The sequence below is a fragment of the Heterodontus francisci genome, chromosome 3, assembly GCF_036365525.1.
Source record: "Heterodontus francisci isolate sHetFra1 chromosome 3, sHetFra1.hap1, whole genome shotgun sequence".
NCBI lineage: Eukaryota > Metazoa > Chordata > Chondrichthyes > Heterodontiformes > Heterodontidae > Heterodontus > Heterodontus francisci.
Genome location: NC_090373.1, coordinates 186,789,706 through 186,817,248, shown reverse-complemented (window position 1 = coordinate 186,817,248; position 27,543 = coordinate 186,789,706). Strand labels below are relative to the sequence as shown.

The 27,543-nt window shown below is 47.9% G+C and overlaps 1 protein-coding gene across 3 annotated transcripts in view; it reads right to left on the bottom strand.

The window, feature by feature from the left end:
* The window catches only part of LOC137365127 (xanthine dehydrogenase/oxidase-like), a 151,290-nt gene that overhangs the window by 29,853 nt on the left and 93,894 nt on the right, over positions 1-27,543 (bottom strand). For all 3 annotated transcript variants that reach the window (XM_068027904.1, XM_068027903.1, XM_068027905.1), the window contains exons 20-26: positions 23,855-23,974; positions 21,996-22,092; positions 19,531-19,655; positions 8,697-8,830; positions 7,122-7,209; positions 6,927-7,013; positions 3,176-3,367 (exon numbers count right to left, since the gene is read on the bottom strand). In XM_068027904.1, the coding sequence (XP_067884005.1) occupies positions 3,176-3,367; positions 6,927-7,013; positions 7,122-7,209; positions 8,697-8,830; positions 19,531-19,655; positions 21,996-22,092; positions 23,855-23,974 (843 nt within the window). The remainder of the gene's footprint in view (positions 1-3,175; positions 3,368-6,926; positions 7,014-7,121; positions 7,210-8,696; positions 8,831-19,530; positions 19,656-21,995; positions 22,093-23,854; positions 23,975-27,543) is intronic.

The window sequence follows — 27,543 nt, the reverse complement described above, 5'->3', positions numbered from 1 at the left end:
TCACTGGAATGACGGAGGTGGAGGGGCGACATGATAGAGGTTTACAAAGTTATAAGCGGCATGGACAGAGTGGATATTCAGAAGCTTTTTCCCAGGGTGGAAGAGTCAGTTACTAGGGGACATAGGTTTAAGGTGAGAGGGGCAAAGTTTCGAGGGGATGTGCGAGGAGAAGTTCTTTACACAGAGGGTGGTGAGTGCCTGGAACTTGTTGCCGGGGGAGGTGGCGGAAGCAGGTACCATAGAGACGTTTAAGAGGCATCTTGACAAATACATGAATAGGATGGGAATAGAGGGATAAGGACCCCGGAAGTGCAGAAGGTTTTAGTTTAGGCAGGCGTCAAGATCGGCGCAGGCTTGGAGGGCCAAATGGCCTGTTCCTGTGCTGTACTGTTCTTTGTTCTTCGTTGAAATGAAATAAACATACAAAAAAAAAATGTAAAATAGAAAAAATAACTAAAAATAAAAGTAAAATGGGGAGCCGTCATGCTCTGAAATTATTGAACTTAATATTCAGTCCGGCAGACTGCAGTGTGCCTAATTGGTAAATGAGATGCTGTTCCTCGAGCTTGCGTTGATGTTCACTGGAACACTGCAGCAAGCCCAGGATAGAGATGTGAGCATGAGAGCAGGGGGGAGTGTTGAAATGGCAAGCAACTGGAAGCTCAGGGTCCCGCTTGCGGACTGAGTGGAGGTGTTCCGCAAAGCGGTCACCCAGTCTGCGTTTGGTCTCCCCAATGTAGAGGAGACCACATTGTGAGCAGCGAATACAGTATACTACATTGAAAGAAGTACAAGTAAATAGCTGCTTCACCTGAAAGGAGTGCTTGGGGCCTGGGATAGTGAGGAGAGAGGAGGTAAGTGGGCAGGGATTACACCTCCCGCGATTGCAGGGGAAGGTGCCATGGGATGGGGACGAGGTGGTGGGGGTAATGGAGGAGTGGACCAGGGTGTCACAGAGGGAAAGATCCCTTTGGAATGCTGACAGGTGAAGATGGGGGAAGATGCATTTGGTGGTGGCATCACGCTGGAGGTGGCGGAAATGGCGGACGATGATCCTTTGGATATGGAGGCTGATGGGGTGGAAAGTGAGGACAAGGGGAACCCTGTCGCGGTTCTGGGAGGGAGGGGAAGGGGTGAGGGTAGAGGTGCGGGAAATGGGCCGGACACGGTTGAGGGGCCTGTTAACCACGGTGGGGGAGATTCCTCGGTTGAGGGAAAAGGAAGACATATCAGAACACATTCCATGACAGCTCTTCTGATATGTCTTCCTTTTTCCTCAACCGAGGATACCCCCCCACCGTGGTTAACAGGACCCTCAACCGTGTCCGGCCCATTTCCCGCACCTCTACCCTCACCCCTTCCCCTCCCTCCCAGAACCGCGACAGGGTTCCCCTTGTCCTCTTTCCACCCCATCAGCCTCCATATCCAAAGGATCATCCTCCGCCATTTCCGCCACCTCCAGCGTGCTGCCACTCCCAAACGCATCTTCCCCTCCCTTCCCCTGCCAGCATTCCAAAGGTATCTTTCCCTCCGCGACACCCTGGTCCACTCCTCCATTACCCCCACCACCTCGTCCCCTTCCCATGGCACCTTCCCCTGCAATCGCAGGAGGTGTAATACCTGCCCACCTACCTCCTCTCTCCTCACTATCCGAGGCCCCAAACACTCTTTTCAGGTGAAGCAGCGATTTACTTGTACTTCTTTCAATGTAGTATACTGTATTCGCTGCTCACAATGTGGTCTCCTCTACATTGGGGAGACCAAACGCAGACTGGGTGACCGCTTTGCGGAACACCTCTGCTCATTCCGCAAGCAGGACCCTGAGCTTCTGGTTGCTGGCCACTTCAACACTCCCCCCTGCTCTCATGCTCACATCTCTATCCTGGGATTGCTGCAGTGTTCCAGTGAACATCAACGCAAGCTCGAGGAACAGCATCTCATCTACCGATTAGGCACACTGCAGCCTGCCGGACTGAACATTGAGTTCAATAATTTCAGAGCATGACAGGCCCCCCAGTTAACTTTTATTTTTAGTTATTTTTTCATTTTTATATTTTTTACAATTTTTTCTGTGTGTTTATTTCATTTCATCTTAGTTTGTTCAGTTTGCTTACCCACTTTTTTTTCATGTTTGTACTTGCTGCTGTTCAATTTTCAGTCCGTTGACACCCTATCTGTACCAATGCTTTGTCTTTCAACACACCATTAACATATTGTTTGCCTTTGCTCCATGACCTTTTGGTCAGCTATGTGGCCTTGTCCAATCTACACCTTCTCCTTTGTTATCTCTTGCCCCAACCCCACTTTACTTGCTTATAACCTTTGACATTTCTAATATTTGCCAGTTCCGAAGAAGGGTCACTGACCTGAAACGTTAACTCTGCTTCTCTCACCACAGATGCTGCCAGACCTGCTGAGTGTTTCCAGAATTTCTTGCTTTTATTTACTTTAATTCATTCTTGGGATGTGGGCGTTGCTGGCAAGGCTGACGCTTATTGTGGTCCCCAGCTGAAGAAGGTAGAGATGAAAAGTTCATGCTGCAGCCCATAGGGCTCTTGTTATCATTTCTCGGGATTTGATAGGATTGAGAGGCGCACTCAGACAATTCATGGAGCAGTTAAGAGTCAACCAAGTTGGTGTGGGACTGGAGTCACTTATAGGCCAGACCCTCTGAAGTGGCATTGCCTTCTTTGATCCTGGACTTTATAAACCCACGCGAACTCCCCAGCCATTCCACCGCCCCCCGTCCCTGCCGTTCCCCCGCCCCCACCCCCAACCACCCCCCCCCACACCCCCAACCGCCCCGCCCACCCCCAACCGCCCCGCACCCCCCCCCTCACCCCCACCACCAAATCTGTTCTTATCTTGCCAGGACTGGTTTCTGTGAATTACACAATTTTACCATTGTCCACCAACACCCCTCCACTCCACTCTCCCCACTCAAAAGAAGGCGGGAGTTAGCATCAGGGACTGCGAACGAACAGCAGGAGTTAAATTCCCGTCTCCGATTCCCACCCCGAGTTAAAGGCAGACGATAATCTGTGGGAGGAGTAGCCTTCATGGGCTAACCCATTCTGTTTTACTCTGTGCTTTCTTGTGCCCCTTATCTGTGTCGCATGTCCTTGCAGCTCTCTCCCACCCGCCCCCTCTCCAGCAGCCCTCGCCTGCAACATACTTGCTCTGAAGGCAGCCCGCACGTTGCAATAACATCGTTCATCCAGCACTCTGCGATCAGCATTGCCTGAGGTGCCCCAAATCCACGGAACGCAGTGTTGGAAGACAGATTCGTCTTGCAGATGTAGCTCGTTGCGCGAATGTTCGGGATTTTGTAAGCATTGTCCATGTGGAATAAAGCTCTATCCATCACCTGGTTTCAGAGATGGAGCAGAAAGATGGTTGTGTAAAGAACTGACTTTGCGATTTCTTAAGTAAGGAAGCCACTGAATAAAAAATCTTTCCCTCTTATTATCCTTTAACCATACAAGAATATACAGGAGGCCCATGGCCTGGATTCTGCTCTGAATTTATTGTCAGTTTTGGGGATACATTTAGGGGCAGCAAGCACTCTTAGAGGCGCAATAAATGAATAATAATTCTCCCCTCAAGCCTCACCACCCCTCCCCCACCCCCGCAGTTTGCTTTATGGACCACCACTTTAATGTAGGGTTAATGCTTCTAAGGTTACCTCACTGAGGAGGACATTTTGCATGTGGAAGCTTGCTGCTACTTTGCCTGCCTGTGGATCATTTTCGTACTCACCATAACTGCCTATTTCCATCACTGTAACATTGCCCGACTCTGCCCCTGCCTCAGATCATCTGCTGCTGAAACCCTCATCCATGCCTTTGTTACCACTAGGCTTGATTATTCCAGTGCACTCCTGCCTGGTCTCCCACATTCTATTCTCCATAAACTCGAGCTCATTCAAAACTCCGCCGCCCGTGTCTTAACTCACACCAAGTCCCCGTTCACCCCTGTACTTGCTGATCTAGACTAGTTCCTGGTCCGCCAACACCTCAGTTTCAAAATCCTCATCCTTGTTTTCAACTCTCTCCATGGCTTCGCCACTTCCTATCTCTGTAACCGCCTCTTGCCCACAACTCTGTGAGATATCTCCTCTCTTGCACATCCCCAATTTTAATTACTCCATGATTGATGGCTGTGTCTTCAGCTGCCGAGACGCTACGTTCTGGAATACCTTCCCTACACCTCTCTGCCTCACTACCTTGTTTCCCTCCTTTAATACGCTCTTTAAAAGCTACCTCTTTAATCAATCTTTAGGTCATCTGCCTATCTTACTGGTTCAGTGTCAAATTTTGTTTGATAACCCTCTTTTGAAGTGCCTTGGGATATTTTACTAGGTCAAACCCGCTATGTAAATGCAAGTGGGTTAGCAGCGGAGCTACATAGTCAAGAGGAATTCCCACCCTCCCCACTAACCCACCAATGGGAGTAGAGTTCAACCCTTAATGTTGATGGATCAGTAGGGATCAGTAGATAGTCGCTATGATGTCCTCGTGACTGAGTGAGGTCTGATTGAGTTTGCTGTAAGATATGAGGCAAAGATTAAGAGACAAAGACTGCAGCAGCTGAACATAAAGGCTTCTTCTTTATTCTTTTGTCTTAGTTTTACTTTCTCTTTGCTAGCATGTGTGTTCGACAGCAGTCTCTGGAGTGCACAATGCATGATGCAATTGCAATTTCAAAACACTACAACACTACATCCCTCCCTATTCTTAGTTGATGAGAGACATAGCATGTGTCAATGATTTGTTTCAAAAAAAATCCATGCTTTTGTTCCAGCTAGAGTTGACTATTCTAACACACTCCTGACCAGTCTCCCATCACTCCTTTAAGACACTCTTAAAACCTCTCTCTGACCAAGCTCTTGGTCACCTGTCTTACGTGGCTCAGTATCAAATTTTGTTTCTTTGCCTTGGGATGTTTTGCTACATCAGAGGCACTGTATAAAAGCAAGTCATTGTTATTGAAAGGTATGATAAAGAGATTAATAAGACAATCAGTTGTTATTTTTGTGCCTTCCTTTTGGAGAATGGCAAGTGGTGGCAGAAGAATTTACAAGCCAATAGCTAGTTTGACAGGCTGCAATGTGAACACTCCTTCCATGGTTGGAACAATCTTAATACCAGTTGGTAGTGGAGTCAGTCTTATCCCCGAGGAGATTTTTATGGGCTCCCACAATCTGTATGGTGAGGGGGATGGGCAGCCAACCTCCATTGGGTGCGAGTATCCCGTTGGATGTCAACCCATTGCAGTCAAGCCCATTAAACCTTTTTCACACCAATGACTACTCCAATGGCTATGCAACTGAGCTGACCCAGGAAATCCTTGTGTAAATTCCTCTCCTGAGCTAAAACCGTTGTACATTGATGTAACAGCAGTGAAACTTGCCATCTGGAAATTCTCCTCCAGTTTATCCTTGATGGTTTACCATCCTTGAACCTCCATCAACTCCAACTAATGCTAAACTCAGCTGGCCATATCCTATGAAGATAGATGGAGAAGTTAGGACTGTTTTCCTTGGCGAAGAGAAGGCTGAGAGGTGATTTGATAGAGATGTTCAAAATCATGAGGGCTCTGGATAGAGTAGATAGAGAGAAACTGTTCCCACTCCTGAAAGGATCGAGAATGAGAGGACACAGATTTAAAGTATTTGGTAAGAGAAGCAAAGGTGACATGAGGAAAACCTTTTTCATGCAGTGAGTGGTTAAGGTCTGGAATGTGCTGCCTGAGAAAGTGGTGGAGGCAGGTTCAATTGAAGCATTCAAAAGGGTATTAGACAGTTATATGAAAAGGAAGAATGTGCAGCATTACAGGGAGAAGGCAGGGGAATGGAACTGAGTGAATTGCTCTTTCAGAGAGCTGGTGCGGACACGATGGGGCGAATGGCCTGCTTCTACAGTGTAACGATTCTGTGATTCTGTTACACACTAACTCTTGCTCATCCATCAGCCCCATCCTCACTGATCAATATCGGCTTCCTTTTCCCCAGCACTTTGAATTTAAAACTCTTACTCTCAGTTTCATATCTCTCCATGACCTTGCTCCACCTTATCTCTACACTTGCTGCACCCTTCTATCTCTTTCAAGCCCCGCTTCGAGTTCTTGCTTTGGCCTTTTGTGTAGCCTGCTCTGCCTTCGCCCACTATTGGTGTCAGAGCCTTTAGTCACTTCGGGGCCAGTCTGTGGAAAACCCCCCCCAAACCCCTCCCACTCTCCACTTCTCCCTTCAAAACCTCAAAACCCTCATCTTTGACCAAGCTTTTTCTTATTTCTTCGAACTTTTTCAATTTGGCTCAGCATTTGTTCCTTCATTGCTTTGATTTTACTTATGTATTCCCTCCTACTCCACACATACTATAGATTGCCTTGGGATCTTTTCTATGCAATGGGTTCTATTTAATACACATTGTTGTTGAATGATCGATTGGATATTTACTGGTTGAAGAAACGTTAAACAACAAACAGGAGAACATAACGTAAGAAATAGGAGCAGGAATAGGCTATAAGGCCCCTTGAGCCTGCTTTACCATTCAATAAGATCATGGTTGTTCATCTACATCAATTCCACCTTCCGACACGATCCAATATCTCTTGATTCCCTCAGGATCCAAAATGCATTGTCGATCGAAGTCTTGAATATGCTCAATGACTGACGATCCACAGCTCTCTGGAGTAGAGAATCCCAAAGATTCGCATCTCTATGAGTGAAGAAATTTCTCCTCATCTCAGTCCTAAATGCCTGACTCCTTATTCTGAGTCTATGACCCCCAGTTCTTGACTCTCCAGCCAGGTGAAAAAGCCAGGGAAATAAGCCCATATACATCTCCTAAGTAGAATGCCGCTTTATGCAAATAAAAAAAACCCTTCTGTTTTGTAAGGAAATGCAACTAAGTGTCACGTACAGCAGATGAAATATCCAGGCTATTCCCTGCATTGCAGTAAAGCGTGATTTCTGCAGCTACAATTTTCCCATTCTTCTGGTACCCGACCTTGAAGCAAAACAAAGGCAGAGAAGAAAAATGAATCCATGAATAGTGGGGCAAACAGTTCCATTAACATTTCTCTTCACCTTTCTTTCACCATTCTTAAGTCTTTACCTTGTAGCGGCCCAAAAAAGGATTTCTTCCACCGCTCACTAGCATGTCCTCGTCGCGGTTCAGCATGCATCGAACGGGATGCTTTGTCCTATCAAAGTTAGAAGAGAAGGGGAGGTGATGGAGGAGGGGGGAAAAGAAACAGTGAAACCTTTTTGTTGTTGGAAAGCTCACACATGCAACTATAATTTCTGATTGCACACTCCCAGCATGGAGTCTCACCCACTGGGCGCAAATATTGAGGAATCAAAGGGAGCAGGCTGCTTAACTATCTTGTCCATGGCCGTGTCAGCAGCTTGCAGTTCGTCACCTAGCCCAGCAAAGCTGCTGCGTCTACAAAGCATGTCTAATTCATGCTGTCACAGACTCTTATTTAATTTTGCAGGATTGACAACAGGACACCAGGGAACTCCTTTGGAGTTTCAGTTCTTTTTGTGCCCCAGAAGAGGTGAAGAGGTAGAAACTGTGGACGTAAGACAGGAGGGCAATGGTTTAGCAACAGTAGGAAGTCTCACGCCTGACCCGTGTTGGTATTTAGACCACTGCTAAATCTTGGGACCTTTTGGTTAGGAGTCAAGGGGGTGGGGTGGGGTGGGTCATTGAAACAGAAATTAGGCTCATCGTATATGTCCTGATGTATCTTTTAGGACCCATCTTCAAAATCGATTTGTGAGGAGTGGAGCAATAGTCAGTAACCATCTGGTCATCATCTCAGTTTCAGTTCTGTTCTTGCCTCTTTCACTGCTATTCCTAGAACTTACAGCACAGAAACAGGCCCACAAACAGTAATGATATAATAATCAAATTATTTGTTGGAAGTGAGTAATGTTGGTTTGGGGATAAATATCAGCCAGGACACCGGAATTAGAGTCATAGAGTCATTCATGGCATGGAAGGAGGCCATTCAGTCCATCGAGTCCATGCCGGATTGGAGTCACTTATACACCAAACCAGGTAGAATTAGTATGTTCCCTTCCCTAATGGCACAAGTGAGCGGGTTGGGTTTTTATGTCAGTCTGGTGGCTTTCATGGTAATTTGTTTCCTGCTGCCAGCTCACAAATTATTGGGGGTAAACGGATCATCCCAAGCCTCCTCCCAGCTGCATCAGTCTCACCTGCTTTACACTTTTGCCCAAAGTCAAAATTACCTTCATTGAATTCAATTTTACAACTTGCCATGATAGGATTTGAACTCGCTACCTCATGGTTGGTGTTCCAATGGAAACTAATGAAGGCTCCAGTCCTTGAGGAGATCTACAATTGTGTCAATGTACTAACAATGTACCTCCATAGCCGTAAAATATCCCTGTAACCATTGCATGACCATATCCAAAAGGTCCAGACAAGTGAGTAGGAACATTCATTTGAATTTTATAGGTCCATGGGGTTCCATGGTTTGCACCTAACAGGCCCACAAAGACAAACAGTTTGGAGACTGGGATATAGTCTCTAACCATTCCATTTCAGTGGGAGTTAATGTTGAACTTTTAGAGCCATTGCTAATACATTGACAAGGTCATAAATCTCCTCAAGGACTTTCATTAGTTTCCAATATTCCTCCCTCACACTAGCACTCACTTGTAAGCAGCGACTGCCACTACTGTCGACAGCAGCGAGCTGCGGGATTCCTTCCCGCCGAAACCCCCTCCTATTCTCTTCACCCGACAAACGATCCTGTTGTCAGGGACGCCCAGTGCTTTAGCAACCAGATGCTGCAGGAAGACGCAATGAAAAATTACATAGATTTCAACAGCACAGAAAAGCCCATCAGGATAAAATTCCACCCTAGCTTTGCCCCACCTTATGCCATCTCACTCATCAGCATATCCAACTATTTTTTAACCTTCATTTACTGATAGAGCTTCCCCTTAAATAAAAAGAAAAATTACCATTTATACAGCACCTATCACGAGCTCAGGTCTTCACAACACGCATCACAACCAAGGAAGCACTTTTAAAGTGTAGTCACTCTTGTAGTGTAGTAAATACAATCCATTTGCACACAGCAATGCAAAATCCCACAAGAGGCAAAGTGATGATAATCAGATCACCTGTTTTTCGGAGGGATAAATATTGACCAGGACACCAGGGAGAACTCCCCTGATCTTCTTTGATATTTTGCCACGGCACCGTTGACATCCACCTGAGTGGGCAAACAGGGCCTTAGTTTAAGGTCTCACCTGAAAGATGGTGCAACACTCATTCAGAACTGCACTGGACTGTCAGCCTAGATTATGTGTTCAAGTCTCGAGTGAGACTTGAACCCATGATCTTCTAACTCAGAAGTGAGAGTTCCACCACTGTGCCACAGCATGGAAAAAAACAGGAGATATCATTTTCTAACCCAAAGGCTCCACAATTTCCAACCTACCACAGAGTAAGCAACACCTGCCTACTCCATTTCTGCTTCTTATCTGTTAACCAACTAACCCGTGGTGTCCATCCCTACAGACAGGAACCGACCCGTGGTGTCCATCCCCATAGACAGGAACTGACTCGTGGTGTCCATCCCCAAAGACAGGAACTGACTCGTGGTGTCCATCCCCACAGACAGGAACTGACCCGTGGTGTCCATCCCCAAAGACAGGAACTGACCAGTGGTGTCCATCCCCATAGACAGGAACTGACCCGTGGTGTCCATCCCCAAAGACAGGAACTGACCCGTGGTGTCCATCCCCAAAGACAGGAACTGACTCGTGATGTCCATCTCCACAGACAGAAACTGACCTTTGGTGTCCATCCCCACAGACAGGAACTGACCCGTGGTGTCCATCTCCACAGACAGAAACTGACCTTTGGTGTCCATCCCCAAAGACAGGAGCTGAACCGTGATGTCCATCTCCACAGACAGAAACTGACCTTTGGTGTCCATCCCCAAAGACAGGAACTGACCCGTGATGTCCATCCCCAAAGACAGGAACTGACCCGTCGTGTCCATCCCCAAAGACAGGAACTGACCCGTGGTGTCCATCCCCAAAGACAGACAGAAACTGACCCATGATGTCCATCCCCAAAGACAGACAGAAACTGACCCACGGTGTCCATCCCCAAAGTCAGGAACTGACCCGTGGTGACCATCCCCAAAGACAGGAACTGACCCATGGTTTCCATGCCCAAAGACAGTAACTGACCCGTTGTGTCCATCCCCACAGACAGGAACTGACCCGAGGTGTCCATCCCCAAAGACAGGAACTGACCCGTGATGTCCATCTCCACAGACAGAAACTGACCCGTGGTGTCCATCCCCAAAGACAGAAACTGACCCGTGATGTCCATCTCCACAGACAGAAACTGACCCGTGGTGTCCATCCCCAAAGACAAGAACTGACCCGTGGTGTCCATCCCCACAGACAGGAACTGACCCGTGATGTCCATCTCCACAGACAGGAACTGACCCGTGATGTCCATCCCCAAAGACAAGAACTGACCCGTGATGTCCATCTCCACAGACAGGAACTGACCCGTGGTGCCCATCCCCACAGACAGGAACTGACCCGTGATGTCCATCTCCACATACAGGAACTGACCCGTGTTGTCCATCCCCAAAGACAGGAACTGACCCGTTGTGTCCATCCCCAAAGACAGGAACTGACCCGTGGTGCCCATCCCCACAGACAGGAACTGACCCGTGGTCTCCATCCCCAAAGACAGAAACTGACCCGTGGTGTCCAACCCCACAGACAGGAACTGACCCGTGGTCTCCATCCCCAAAGACAGAAACTGATCCGTGGTGTCCATCCCCAAAGACAGGAACTGACCCGTGGTCTCCATCCCCAAAGACAGAAACTGATCCGTGGTGTCCATCCCCAAAGACAGGAACTGACCCGTGGTCTCCATCCCCAAAGACAGAAACTGACCCGTGGTGTCCATCCCCAAAGACAGGAACTGACCCGTGGTGTCCATCCCCAAAGACAGGAACTGACCCGTGGTGTCCATCCCCAAAGACAGAAACTGATCCGTGGTGTCCATCCCCAAAGACAGGAACTGACCCGTGGTGTCCATCCCCACAGACAGAAACTGACCCGTGGTGTCCATCCCCAAAGACAGGAACTGACCCGTGGTGTCCATCCCCAAAGACAGAAACTGATCCGTGGTGTCCATCCCCAAAGACAGGAACTGACCCATGTTGTCCATTCCCAAAGACAGGAACTGACCCATGTTGTCCATCCCCAAAGACAGGAACTGACCCGTCGTGTCCATCCCCACAGACAGGAACTGACCCGTGATGTCCATCTCCACAGACAGAAACTGACCCGTGTTGTCCATCCCCAAAGACAGGAACTGACCAGTGGTGTCCATCCCCAAAGACAGGAACTGACCAGTGGTGTCCATCCCCAAAGACAGGAACTGACCCGTGATGTCCATCTCCACAGACAGGAACTGACCCGTGTTGTCCACCCCCAAAGACAGGAACTGACCCGTCGTGTCCATCCCCACAGACAGGAACTGACCAGTGGTGTCCATCCCCAAAGACAGGAACTGACCCGTGATGTCCATCTCCACAGACAGAAACTGACCCGTGTTGTCCACCCCCAAAGACAGGAACCGACCCGTGGTGTCCATCCCCAAAGACAGGAACTGACCCGTGGTGTCCACCCCCAAAGACAGGAACCGACCCGTGGTGTCCATCCCCAAAGACAGGAACCGACCCGTGGTGTCCATCCCCAAAGACAGGAACCGACCCGTGGTGTCCATCCCCAAAGACAGGAACTGACCCGTGGTGTCCATCCCCAAAGACAGGAACCGACCCGTGGTGTCCACCCCCAAAGACAGGAACTGACCCATGTTGTCCATCCCCAAAGACAGGAACTGACCCGTCGTGTCCATCCCCACAGACAGGAACTGACCAGTGGTGTCCATCCCCAAAGACAGGAACTGACCCGTGATGTCCATCTCCACAGACAGAAACTGACCCGTGTTGTCCACCCCCAAAGACAGGAACCGACCCGTGGTGTCCACCCCCAAAGACAGGAACCGACCCGTGGTGTCCACCCCCAAAGACAGGAACTGACCCGTGGTGTCCATCCCCAAAGACAGGAACCGACCCGTGGTGTCCACCCCCAAAGACAGGAACCGACCCGTGGTGTCCACCCCCAAAGACAGGAACCGATCCGTGGTATCCACCCCCAAAGACAGGAACCGACCCGTGGTGTCCACCCCCAAAGACAGGAACCGACCCGTGGTGTCCACCCCCAAAGACAGGAACCGACACGTGGTGTCCACCCCCAAAGACAGGAACTGACCCGTGGTGTCCATCCCCAAAGACATTGCCTTTCATTGCAGCAGCTTTTTCGGGAGCAGAGTGTGAGCGAGTGAGCAGCTGGGAAGGTCAGTTTGAAAGTAAATTTAATTTCCTTTTGTTTTTCGGCAGAGGCCAGGGGGCTGCTGGGTAAGTAAAACACTATATATTTGGGCGGTTTAAAATAACTTTCCTTTCATTGCAGCAGCTTTTTCGGGAGCAGAGTGTGAGCGAGTGAGCAGCTGGGAAGGTCAGTTTGAAAGTAAATTGAATTTCCTTTTGTTTTTCGGCGGAGGCCAGGGGGCTGCTGGGTAAGTAAAACACTATATATTTGGGCGGTTTAAAATAACTTTCCTTTCATTGCAGCAGCTTTTTCGGGATCAGAGTGTGAGCGAGTGAGCAGCTGGGAAGGTCAGTTTGAAAGTAAATTTAATTTCCTTTTGTTTTTCGGCGGAGGCCAGGGGGATGCTGGGTAAGTAAAACACTATATATTTGGGCGGTTTAAAATAACTTTCCTTTCATTGCAGCAGCTTTTTCGGGAGCAGAGTGTGAGCGAGTGAGCAGCTGGGAAGGTCAGTTTGAAAGTAAATTTAATTTCCTTTTGTTTTTCGGCGGAGGCCAGGGGGCTGCTGGGTAAGTAAAACACTATATATTTGGGCGGTTTCTGAACCCGAGACACCACACTTGTCGTGTCTCCCACCCGCCCTCCTCCTCTAACCAAAAAAAAAGGACTCGGTGGGGTGTTTATAAGGTAAGGCTTTTTCGATTTCTCTGGTTTTATTGTGATTGGTAAAAACTTTTCGTTCCTTTTTCATTTGACTAAGTTAAGCTTAAGATTAAAAATGGCAGGAGATCTCAGACCCGTGTCATGCTCCTCTTGCTCAATGTGGGAGCTCAGGGACATGGCTGATGTCCCTGACTCCTTCACGTGCAAGAAGTGTGTCCAACTGCAGCTCTTGTTAGACCGCATGACGGCTCTCGAGCTGCGGATGGACTCACTTTGGAGCATGCGCGATGCTGAGGAGGTCGTGGATAGCACGTTTAGTGAATTGGTCACACCGCAGATTAGGATTGCTGAGGGAGAAAGGGAATGGGTGACCAAAAGGCAGAGAAAGAGCAGGAAGGCAGCGCAGGAGTCCCCTGCGGTCATCTCCCTCCAAAACAAGTATACAGTTTTGGATACTGTTGAGGGGGATGGCTCACCAGGGGAAGGCAGCAGTAGCCAGGTCCATGGCACCGTGGCTGGCTCTGCTGTTCAGAAGGGCGGGAAAAAGAGTGGAAGGGCTATAGTCGTAGGGGATTCGATTGTAAGGGGAGTAGATAGGCGGTTCTGTGGTCGAAAACGAGGCTCCCGAATGGTATGTTGCCTCCCAGGTGCACGGGTCAGGGATGTCTCAGATCGGCTGCAGAACATTCTAAAGGGGGAGGGTGAACAGCCAGTTGTCATTGTGCACATAGGCACTAATGATATAGGTAAAAAACGGGATGAGGTCCTGCAAGCAGAGTTTAGGGAGTTAGGAGCCAAGTTAAAAAGTAGGACCTCAGAGGTAGTAATCTCAGGATTACTACCAGTGCCACGTGATAGTCAGAGTAAAAATGAAAGAATAGTCAGGATGAATGCGTGGCTTGAGAGATGGTGCAGGAAGGAGGGGTTCAGATTTTTGGGACATTGGGACCGGTTCTGGGGGAGGTGGAACTATTACAAATTGGACGGTCTACACCTGGGCCGGACTGGAACCAATGTCCTTGGAGGTGCTTTTGCTAACGCTGTTGGGGAGGGTTTAAACTAATGTGGCAGGGGGATGGGAACCAATTGAGGTCAGTTGACAGTAAGGAGGTAGTAACAAAAGCCTGTAAAGAACTAGATAATGAAGTCAGTGTGACTAAGGGGAAGAGCAGGCAGGGAGCAGATGATGAATATAAAGGGACTGGTGGTCTGAGGTGCATTTGTTTTAATTCAAGAAGTGTAGTAGGTAAGGCAGATGAACTTAGGGCTTGGATTAGTACCTGGGAGTATGATGTTATTGCTATTACTGAGACTTGGTTGAGGGAAGGGCATGATTGGCAACTAAATATCCCAGGATATCGATGCTTCAGGCGGGATAGAGAGGGAGGTAAAAGGGGTGGAGGAGTTGCATTACTGGTCAAAGAGGATATCACAGCTGTGCTGAAGGAGGGCACTATGGAGGACTCGAGCAGTGAGGCAATATGGACAGAACTCAGAAATAGGAAGGGTGCGGTAACAATGTTGGGGCTGCACTACAGGCCTCCCAACAGCGAGCGTGAGATAGAGGTACAAATATGTAAACAGATTATGGAAAGATGTAGGAGCAACAGGGTGGTGGTGATAGGAGATTTTAATTTTCCCAACATTGACTGGGATTCGCTTAATGTTAGAGGTCCAGATGGAGCAGAATTTGTAAGGAGCATCCAGGAGGGTTTTCTAGAGCAGTATGTAAATAGTCCAACTCGGGAAGGGGCCATACTGGACCTGGTGTTGGGGAATGAGCCCGGCCAGGTTGTTGAAGTTTCAGTAGGGGACTACTTTGGGAATAGTGATCACAATTCCGTAAGCTTTAAAATACTCATGGACAAAGACGAGAGTGGTCCGAAAGGAAGAGTGCTAAATTGGGGGAAGGCCAACTATACCAAAATTTGGCAGGAGCTGGGAAATGTAGATTGGGAGCAGCTGTTTGAAGGTAAATCCACATTTGATATGTGGGAGGCTTTTAAAGAGAGGTTGATTAGCGTGCAGGAGAGACATGTTCCTGTGAAAATGAGGGATAGAAATGGCAAGATTAGGGAACCATGGATGACAGGTGAAATTGTGAGACTAGCTAAGAGGAAAAAGGAAGCATACATAAGGTCTAGGCGGCTGATGAAAGACGAAGCTTTGAAAGAATATCGGGAATGTAGGACCAATCTGAAACGAGGAATTAAGAGGGCTAAAAGGGGTCATGAAATATCTTTAGCAAACAGGGTTAAGGAAAATCCCAAAGCCTTTTATTCATATATAAGGAGAAAGAGGGTAACTAGAGAAAGGATTGGCCCACTAAAGGACAAAGGAGGAATGTTATGCTTGGACTCAGAGAAAATGGGTGAGATTCTAAACGAGTACTTTGCATCGGTATTCACCGAGGAGAGGGACATGACGGATGTTGAGGTTAGGAACAGATGTTTGATTACTCTAGGTCAAGTCGGCATAAGGAGGGAGGAAGTGTTGGGTATTCTAAAAGGCATTAAGGTGGACAAGTCCCCAGGTCCGGATGGGATCTATCCCAGGTTACTGAGGGAAGCGAGAGAGGAAATAGCTGGGGCCTTAACAGATATCTTTGCAGCATCCTTAAACACGGGTGAGGTCCCGGAGGACTGGAGAATTGCTAATGTTGTCCCCTTGTTTAAGAAGGGTAGCAGGGATAATCCAGGTAATTATAGACCGGTGAGCCTGACGTCAGTGGTAGGGAAGCTGCTGGAGAAGATACTGAGGGATAGGATCTATTCCCATTTGGAAGAAAATGGGCTCATCAGTGATAGGCAACATGGTTTTGTGCAGGGAAGGTCATGTCTTACCAACTTAATAGAATTCTTTGAGGAAGTGACAAAGTTGATTGATGAGGGAAGGGCTGTCGATGTCATATACATGGACTTCAGTAAGGCGTTTGATAATGTTCCCCATGGCAGGCTGATGGAGAAAGTGAAGGCGCTTGGGGTCCAAGGTGTACTAGCTAGATGGATAAAGAACTGGCTGGGCAACAGGAGACAGAGAGTAGCAGTAGAAGGGAGTTTCTCAAAATGGAGACGTGTGACCAGTGGTGTTCCACAGGGATCCGTGCTGGGACCACTGTTGTTTGTGATATACATTAATGATTTGGAGGAAAGTATAGGTGGACTGATTAGCAAGTTTGCAGACGACACTAAGATTGGTGGAGTGGCAGATAGTGAAGGGGACTGTCAGAGAATACAGCAGAATATAGATAGATTGGAGAGTTGGGCAGAGAAATGGCAGATGGAGTTCAATCAGGGTAAATGCGAGGTGATGCATTTTGGAAGATCCAATTCAAGAGTGAACTATGCAGTAAATGGAAAAGTCCTGGGGAAAATTGATGTCCAGAGAGATTTGGGTGTTCAGGTCCACTGTTCCCTGAAGGTGGCAACGCAGGTAAATAGAGTGGTCAAGAAGGCATACGGCATGCTTTCCTTCATCGGACGGGGCATTGAGTACAAGAGTTGGCAGGTCATGTTACAGTTGTATAGGACTTTGGTTCGGCCACATTTGGAATACTGCGTACAGTTCTGGTCGCCACATTATCAAAAGGATGTGGATGCTTTGGAGAGGGTGCAGAGGGGGTTCACCAGGATGTTGCCTGGTATGGAGGGCGCTAGCTATGAAGAGAGGTTGAGTAGATTAGGATTATTTTCATTAGAAAGACGGAGGTTGAGGGGGGACCTGATTGAGGTGTACAAAATCATGAGAGGTATAGACAGGGTGGATAGCAAGAGGCTTTTTCCCAGAGTGGGGGTTTCAATTACTAGAGGACACGAGTTCAAAGTGAAAGGGGAAAAGTTTAGGGGGGATATGCGTGGAAAGTTCTTTACGCAGAGGGTGGTGGGCACCAGGAACGCATTGCCAGCGGAGGTGGTAGATGCGGGCACGATGGAGTCTTTTAAGATGTATCTAGACAGATACATGAAGGGGCAGGAAGAAAAGAGATACAGAACCTTAGAAAATAGGCGACATGTTTAGAGAGAGGATCTGGATCGGCGCAAGCTTGGAGGGCCGAAGGGCCTGTTCCTGTGCTGTAATTATCTTTGTTCTTTGTTCTTTGTTCACAGACAGAAACTGACCAGTGGTGTCCATCCCCACAGACAGGAACTGACCCGTGATGTCCATCTCCACAGACAGGAACTGACCCTTGTTGTCCATCCCCAAAGACAGGAACTGACCCGTTGTGTCCATCCCCAAAGACAGGAACTGACCCGTGGTGCCCATCCCCACAGACAGGAACTGACCCGTGTTGTCCATCCCCAAAGACAGGAACTGACCCGTCGTGTCCATCCCCAAAGACAGAAACTGACCCGTGGTGTCCACCCCCAAAGACAGGAACTGACCCGTCGTGTCCATCCCCACAGACAGGAACTGACCAGTGGTGTCCATCCCCAAAGACAGGAACTGACCCGTGATGTCCATCTCCACAGACAGGAACTGACCCTTGTTGTCCATCCCCAAAGACAGGAACTGACCCGTTGTGTCCATCCCCAAAGACAGGAACTGACCAGTGGTGTCCATCCCCAAAGACAGGAACTGACCCGTGATGTCCATCTCCACAGACAGAAACTGACCCGTGTTGTCCATCCCCAAAGACAGTAACCGACCCGTAGTGACCATCCCCACAGATAGGCACCGACCCGTGGTGTCCATCCCCAAAGACAGGAACTGACCCGTGGTGTCCATCCCCAAAGACAGAAACTGACCCGTGGTGTCCATCCCCAAAGACAGAAACTGACCCGTGGTGTCCACCCCCACAGACAGGAACCGACCCGCGGTGTCCATCCCCAAAGACAGGAACTGACCCGTGGTGTCCATCCCCAAAGACAGAAACTGACCCGTGGTGTCCATCCCCAAAGACAGAAACCGACCCGTGGTGTCTATCCCCACAGACAGGAACTGACCCGTGGTGTCCATCCCCAAAGACAGGAACTGACCCATGGTGTCCACCCCCAAAGACAGGAACCGACCCGTGGTGTCCATCCCCACAGACAGGAACCGACCCGTGGTGTCCATCCCCAAAGACAGACAGAAACTGACCCGTGATGTCCATCCCCAAAGACAGGAACTGACCCATGGTGTCTATCCCCACAGACAGGAACTGACCCGTGGTGTCCATCCCCAAAGACAGGAACTGACCCATGGTGTCCACCCCCAAAGACAGGAACCGACCCGTGGTGTCCATCCCCACAGACAGGAACTGACCCATGGTGTCCACCCCCAAAGACAGGAACCGACCCGTGGTGTCCATCCCCACAGACAGGAACCGACCCGTGGTGTCCATCCCCAAAGACAGACAGAAACTGACCCGTGATGTCCATCCCCAAAGACAGGAACTGACCCATGGTGTCTATCCCCACAGACAGGAACTGACCCGTGGTGTCCATCCCCAAAGACAGGAACTGACCCATGGTGTCCACCCCCAAAGACAGGAACCGACCCGTGGTGTCCATCCCCACAGACAGGAACTGACCCATGGTGTCCACCCCCAAAGACAGGAACCGACCCGTGGTGTCCATCCCCACAGACAGGAACCGACCCGTGGTGTCCATCCCCAAAGACAGACAGAAACTGACCCGTGATGTCCATCCCCAAAGACAGGAACTGACCCATGGTGTCTATCCCCACAGACAGGAACTGACCCGTGGTGTCTATCCCCAAAGACAGGAACTGACCCATGGTGTCCACCCCCAAAGACAGGAACCGACCCGTGGTGTCCATCCCCAAAGACAGGAACTGACCCGTGGTGTCCATCCCCAAAGACAGGAACTGACCCGTGGTGTCCATCCCCAAAGACAGACAGAAACTGACCCGTGATGTCCATCCCCAAAGACAGGAACTGACCCATGGTGTCTATCCCCACAGACAGGAACTGACCCGTGGTGTCCATCCCCAAAGACAGGAACTGACCCATGGTGTCCACCCCCAAAGACAGGAACCGACCCGTGGTGTCCATCCCCACAGACAGGAACTGACCCATGGTGTCCACCCCCAAAGACAGGAACCGACCCGTGGTGTCCATCCCCAAAGACAGGAACTGACCCGTGGTGTCCATCCCCAAAGACAGGAACTGACCCGTGGTGTCCATCCCCAAAGACAGGAACCGACCCATGGTGTCCATCCCCACAGACAGGAACCGACCCGTGATGTCCATCCCCACAGACAGGAACCGACCCGTGGTGTCCATCCCCAAAGACAGACAGAAACTGACCCATGGTGACCATCACCAAAGACAGGAACCGACCCGTGGTGTCCATCCCCAAAGACAGGAACTGATGCATTTTTGTCCCCCATTGCTGCTACCTGTGATGCGTGTACAAACCTTTCCCTATGGAGACTAATAGTATTAAGTGCAATATCTGCTGATGACTTTGGCATTGATGCAGCAACCAGTCAGAAACACCTGCCTGTATTTGTGTCGGGCTCTGTGTCGAAACAAAGAGTTCCATTTCACCATCCTCACCCTTGGGTACAGCCAAGGTGCATTGCGTCTCTAGATAGAAGTGCTCCTGGCCTCCAATGTGGATTTCCCCTGCAGAACACCATCAACACAAGTTAGGTGATGCCTTACATCGAGAATAAAATCTATCTGAACTGCTCGATTAGATTCCAGTCTGTAATCACTCCCGAGTATCCATTATTCTATATATAAACCATCTGAACCCCTCACTTAAACTTCAGAAGGCTTGGCTATCTCTCACCCTGAGCAGATAAAGACTTGCTCAACAGATTTTTTTAGAATTAGAATTAGAACATTACAGCGCAGTACAGGCCCTTCGGCCCTCGATGTTGCGCCGACCTGTGAAACCATCTGACCTACACTATTCCATTTTCATCCATATGTCTATCCAATGACCACTTAAATGCCCTTAAAGTTGGCGAGTCTACTACTGTTGCAGGCAGGGCGTTCCACGCCCCTACTACTCTCTGAGCAAAGAAACTACCTCTGACTTCTGTCCTATATCTATCACCCCTCAACTTAAAGCTATGTCCCCTCGTGTTTGCCATCACCATCCGAGGAAAAAGACTCTCACTATCCACCCGATCTAACCCTCTGATTATCTTATCTGTCTTTATTAAGTCACCTCTCCTCCTCCTTCTCTCCAACGAAAACAACCTCAAGTCCCTCAGCCTTTCCTCGTGAGACCTTCCCTCCATACCAGGCAACATCCTAGTAAATCTCCTCTGCACCCTTTCCAATGCTTCCACATCCTTCCTATAATGCGGTGACCAGAACTGCACGCAATACTCCAGGTGCGGCCTCACCAGAGTTTTGTACAGCTGCAGCATGACCTCGTGGCTCCGAAACCCGATCCCCCTACTAATAAAAGCTAACACACCATATGCCTTCTTCACAGCCCTATTAACCTGGGTAACAACTTTCAGGGATTTATGGACCTGGACACCAAGATCTTTCTGTTCATCTACACTACCAAGAATCTTCCCATTAGCCCAGTACTCTGCATTCCTGTTACTCCTTCCAAAGTGAATCACCTCACACTTTTCCGCATTAAACTCCATTTGCCATCTCTCAGCCCAGCTCTGCAGCCTATCTATGTCCCTCTGTAACCTACAACATCCTTCGGCACTATCCACAACTCCACCGACCTTCGTGTCATCCGCAAATTTACTAACCCACCCTTCTACACCCTCTTCCAGGTCATTTATAAAAATGACAAACAGCAGTGGCCCCAAAACAGATCCTTGCGGTACACCACTCGTAACTAAACTCCAGGATGAACATTTGCCATCAACCACCACCCTCTGTCTTCTTTCAGCTAGCCAATTTCTGATCCAAAGCTCTAAATCACCTTCAACCCCATACTTCCGTATTTTCTGCAATAGCCTACCGTGGGGAACCTTATCAAACGCCTTACTGAAATTCATATGCACCACATCCACGGCTTTACCCTCATCCACCTGTTTGGTCACCGTCTCGAAAAACTCAATAAGGTTTGTGAGGCACGACCTACCCTTCACAAAACCGTGCTGACTATCGCTAATGAACTTATTCTTTTCAAGATGATTATAAATCCTGTCTCTTATAACCTTTTCCAACATTTTACCCACAACCGAAGTAAGGCTCACAGGTCTATAATTACCAGGGCTGTCTCTACTCCCCTTCTTGAACAAGGGGACAACATTTGCTATCCTCCAGTCTTCCGGCACTATTCCTGTCGACAATGACGACATAAAGATCAAGGACAAAGGCTCTGCAATCTCCTCCCTGGCTTCCCAGAGAATCCTAGGATAAATCCCATCTGGCCCAGGGGACTTATCTATTTTCACACTTTCCAAAATTGCTAACACCTCCTCCTTGTGAACCTCAATCCCATCTAGCCTAGTAGTCTGAATCTCAGTCTTCTCCTCGACAACATTTTCTTTACTGTAAATACTGACGAAAAATATTAATTTAACGCTTCCCCTATCTCCTCTGATTCCACACACAACTTCCCACTACTATCCTTGATTGGCCCTAATCTAACTCCAGTCATTCTTTTATTCCTGATATCCCTATAGAAAGCCTTAGGGTTTTCCTTGATCCTATCCGCCAATGACTTCTCATGTCCTCTCCTTGCTCTTCTTAGCTCTCCCTTTAGATCCTTCCTGGCTAGCTTGTAACTCTCAAGCGCCCTAACTGAGCCTTCACGTCTCATCCTAACACAAGCCTTCTTCTTCCTCTTGACAAGCGCTTCAACTTCTTTGGTAAACCACGGCTCCCTCGCTCGACAACTTCCTCCCTGCCTCACAGGTACAGACTTATCAAGGACACGCAGTAGCTGCTCCTTGAATAAGCTCCACATTTCGATTTTGCCCATCCCCTGCATTTCCCATTAAGACAGTACATATTTAAAATAAAACTAATACAAACCTTCAATGATGCCATCAGCTTGTGCAAATCCAAGATTGATGTTTCCATTCTCAATTTTCTTTGGAGGACTGTGGAATGATTCATGGGCGATTGCTTCCTGTTTTTGAAGAAATATCTGGTCACTGCTGGCAACCAACACAAGGGTCTTCAAATGGCCAAATTAGTCAACAATATCTCGTGAGCACAGGAGCTTTAAACGGCAGGCGGACTTGGGTCAAGCATTGTTACAGACTTGTACAATGCCATTGGTGACAGAAATATGTCCTAAGTCTTCTTTTCCAAACAAAATGAAGTCATGCAAGACACTGTTTCATGAGGACAGTGTCCCTTCTGGTAATATATATAATTTTACAGCACAGAGACAGGCCATTTGCAAGCCTTCTCCCACCTGATTTCATCTCAACCTATCAGCATATCAAGTTGTTTTTTGCAACCAATTGATCAGTTAGTTTAACAACAAATTAATAATTTCTTCCACAGCAGTGCAATCATAAGGGACACCAATTAATTTTTTTCAGTGCTAATTTGCAATCTGAACCCTAACAATAAACATTTCCAGTTCCCTGAAGACCTTTTATTCCTTGTTTGTCTGATCTAGGCAGTGGCACCACAGCAGAGATGAGATGGGCCTCCAGGCTTCCAGAGACACAGCAAACCACTTTGTGAAGTGGATCCGCTTCCGGAGGCAAAACAATGCCAACACGAGATGCAAATGGCTGTTGTTGGGGAACCAGTCACTGGGGAGGATCCAATGGCCGGAAATACAAATACAAAAGAAAGAAAGACTTGCATTTCTATAGCACCTTTACGACCTCAGTTCTTCCCAAAGCACTTTAGAGTCAATTAATTATTTTTGAAGTGTAGTCACTGTTGTAAAGTAGGAAATGCAGAAGCCCATTAGCCCATTGAGTGAAAGACCAGATAATCTTTATTTTATTGATGTTTGAGGGATAAATATTGGCCAGAACACCAAGGAGAACTCCACTGGTCATGTTTGAAATAATATCATGGGATCTTATGTGTCCATCCGAGAGGATAGATTTGGCCTTGGTTTAACGTATTATCCTCAGTACTGCACGAGGAGTGCCAGCCTAAATTTCTACTCACATCTCTGGAGTGCAACTTAAGCTCGCAATCTCCTGACTCAGAGGTGAGAGTGGTACCAACCGAGCCATAGCTGACATCTTTCACAAGTGTAACTTTTTGAGCCTGAATTTCACACGTCATTTCAACTGAGGTGAGCTCGGAATAACAGTATCTTTATTATGAGGTGAGGGTTAATCTTTATATTGTAGTAATGCCGGCTTTTAGCCTTTGTTTGTGAAGTAGAAATTTTTAAATTGTAAGAAGTCACTGACACAGGATAGGCATAAAAAAACTCAACTTTTTCATTCATTAGAAGAACAACCTTGAAGATGGGCATCTGCTTGAGAAAGACTTTAGCTCTGGAGAGTTTGGGAGTGAACAATTTACGGCTGCAAGGACATCATATAAGCAAATTAGTGTTGAATGATAACTATGCAAATGTAACTATGAAACACCCAAATTGTCATGTAGAAGGCTATTGAAAAAGATACAGGAAGTTATTACAAGGGATACTTTAGAATTCGATCAAGGTCTGATCAACCTCGGAATTGTAACTCATTTGAACTCTGTGGGTAAAACATACAATGTTTTGCCACAAGTACTGCCTGTTCAAATGCATGTTTCATTATTGTATGTCTTATAAATCTGTGACATCTGGCATGCAAAGTTTCAATCCCTGCAAATTTGAGGAGTAAATTACACCCATCCTCTAACAGTATTGTAATAGAAAAGTGAATATCGATTATCTAGTAATTAATATAGAGATGCATTACCTGAATGGTGATGATGGGTTTAAGCTTTTCGTATGTGACCTTTACTGCTTTTGCAGCCCTTTGGGCATGCGCCGCTGTGTCAGCAACAATTGCCCCAATAACATATCCAACGCACGTGACCTACACAGCATACAAAATAACAAGGAGTGGTTATAACATACAGCAATCTCTTTTTTATGTTCAAGGAATGATCTTCTGAATCTGTGCTGCCCAAGAGGAGCCTCGCCTGCAGGGAGCACATACTGAGAAGTCGCGAACATGTGTACTGCAGATTCACCAGGATGATACCAGGGTTAAAATGGTCAAATTATGAAGGTAGTTTGCATAGACTAGGTTGGTATTCTCTTAAGTGTAGAAGATTAAGGCTGAGCTAATTGAGCTGTTTAAGATGATTAAAGGAGATTATAGGGTTTCTTTTATTCATTCATGGGATGTGGGTGCTGCTGGCAAAGCCAGTGTTTATTGCCCATCCCTATTGCCCTTGTGAAGGTAGTGTTGAGCTGCCTTCTTGAACTGCTGCTCTCCATGTGGTACAGCCAAAGTATGGTTAGAGAGAGGGTTGAGGCACTCAGCACTGGCTCATTTTGAACAACATCCCAATCTCTCACCATCCTTTCCAACCAGTGCGCCCACTGGGGGCTAATCTCGCCAATCTTCTTCGTGTTCAACTCACCCCTCCCACTGCTGACCCTGTGAACTCTGCCAGCGGATCAGCTCAGCTCTCACCACTCCTCGATGCATCTCTCTCCAGAATGCCTGTTCACTTGTGAATAAGGACCTTGTCATCCATGAACCTATTGTGGATGATTGCATTGACATCAGGGCCTTAGCGGAAACTTGACTGAGGAGTGAAGAGACCTTTACCTTAATGAAGTCTTCCCACCTGGCTACATCTTCCACCACTTTCACTGCCAAAACCGTCACAGTGGCGGTGTGGTGCTTATCCCCTGATCATACCTCAGCGTGACCCCTTACTCCTCTGACACTTTCGCTCCTTTGAGCATCTTGCCTTGTTCCACCACTCGCACCTCTCTTTCAAAATTATTTCTCTACCACCCTCCTAAGGTCGATTAAAATGTTCTCACTGAAATATCTTCACTGCTTTTCTCCCTCAGCCTCTGCACTGAACGACTTCTCATCCTCCGAGTTGTCAATGTCCATCTCAAATCATCACCTTCTCTCACTTCTGAGTTCACTGCCCTCTTACCCTCCTTAAATCTCTCCCCCCATGTAAATTCCCCAAACCATATTCATGGCTACCCCCTGACCTTGCCATCTCACATGGTGTTGCTAGTCCAATCATATTGATTACAGATAAGGCCATCTCTGATCACTTCCTTGTATCACTCTCCACCTTTAACCCCTTCCACACACCAACCCTACCTCATTCTATATCCGTTCCTGGAAATAACTCTCCCTTAATTCACTTACAACTGCACTTTCAAGATCCCAACTATCTAACCTTTGGCCCTCCGTTCGCCACAATATTTCTGCAGCCACTGATTTGCTCAACAGCACCCTCACCTCCACCTTTGATGCCCAGGTCCATAATAAACCCATTACCCTCTGGTACGGCCCTCATCTCTGCTCCCTTAAGTCTATGACACGCAGACTCGAAAGGAAATGGACAACAGGTTTAGCCATTCATTGCCAGATCTGGCTGGACACTTAAAGCACTATTGGGCCCTGTTCTCATCTGTTAAAACTGCTCACTATTCCAGGATCATCATGGAATGTAAAGATAACCCCGGCTTCTTTTGTCAACTGCAAACCATCATCTTAAACTCTGCTCCCCTGTCCCCTCCACCCTCACCTCCAACAACAAGTGCAAGGAGCTCACTGATTTCTTTTGTTACTAAGATCGAGATCATCCGATCAGCTGCCTCTGCTGCGTCTCTCCCTTCACTAACTCACCTGGCTTATCTTCCCCTCACGCTCCCCACTGCCATAGCCCTGAAATTGCATCTTTCTCTAGTTTCTCTCTTAACTCCCCTCATGCTCTCTCCGAGCTCATCTTGTCCAAGAGACCCACCTCGATCCTATTCCCACTAAACTTTAATCTCTCTCTTCAGGTGTTGTCCCTCTCTTCCTTAAATCTTCCGTCATAACCCCTCTCCTCAAAAAGCCAATCCTTGACCCTACTGGACCCTATTGTCCTTGCAAACTACTATCCTGTCTCCAACCTTCCTTTCCTCTCCAAAGACCTTGAATGTGTTGTCACCTCCCAAATCTGTTCCCATCTTTCCATCTTTGAATCCCTCCAATCAGGTTTCCACCCCTGTCACAGTACTGAAACAGCACTTATCAAAAGTCACAAATGACATCCTATGTGACTGTGAGAAAGGTAAACTTTCCCTCTTCGCCCTTCTTGACCTGTCTGTAGCATTTGACATAGTTGACCACACTATCCTCCTCCAACACCTCTCTACTGTTGTCGAGCTGGGTGGGACTGCTCTCACCTGGTTCCATTCTTATCTATCTAATTGTAGCCAGAGAATCACTTGCAATGGCTTCTCTTCCAATTCTGCACTGTTACCTCTGGTGTCTCCAAGGATCTATCCTCGGCTCCCTCCTATTTTTCATCTACATGCTGCACTTCAGTGACATCATCGGAAAGCACAGCGCGAGTTTTCACATGTATGCTGACAACACCCAACTCTACCTTACCACCTCTCTTGCCTCTATCCAACATCCAGTACTGGATGACCAGGAATTTCCTCCAATTAAATATTGGGAAGGCTGAAGCCATTGTTTTCAGTCTCCACTTACCTTCCGGGAGTGGAGCGGACCTGTGGGAGAACGCTGAAAGCGGAGCTGATAAATTGAGCCCTAGGATCAGGGTCCCGTCACTTACCTTCCGGGAGCGGCGCGGACCTGTGGGGGAAATGCCGAGAGCAGAGCTGATAAATTGAGCCCGAGAATCAAGGCCCAGTCACTTACCTTCTGGGAGTGGATGGGAGAGGAGTGGACCTGTGAGGAGAATGCCAAGAGTGGAGCTGATAAATTGAGCCCGAGGATCGAGGCCCAGTCACTTACCTTCCAGGAGAGCAACGGAGAGGAGTCCAGGAGTACTGGAGTTTGAAAACAAAGTGAGCAGTGACGTCGCAGGAAAGCCTCAAGGTGATTGGTTGGTGAGTAACTGCTGTTAGGGAATAACTCTAAATAGCTGGGTAAGTAACGAAAAGTAAAGAGAAAGGTCTACAGTTTTTTTTAACATAGTAAGCGATTTTTTTATTTAGGGAATCAAGGCCACTCGTGTAAATAATCTAATTTTTGGGTAATTTAAGGGGATAAATTAAGGGTAAGTCATGGCAGAGCAGCTTGGCAGCGTGGAGTGCTCCTCCTAGGCAATGTGGGAATTCAGGGACACTTCCAGTGTCCAGGGCAAACACGTGTGCAGCAAGAGTCTCCAGCTGCAGCTACTCGAAATCCGCGTTTCGGCACTGGAGCGGCGGCTGTGGAGCATCTGTGAGGCTGAGATCATCGTGGATAGCATGTACAGGGAGGTGGTCACACCGCAGGTAAAGACTGCTCAGGAAGGGAATAGGTGACCACCAGGCAGAGTAGAAGAACTAGGCAGGTAGTGCAGGAGTCCCCTGGGACTCCCTATCTAACAGATTTTCCACTTTGGATACTGTTGGCGAGATAGCTTCTCAGGGAAATGCAGCAAGATCCAAGTCCGTGGCACC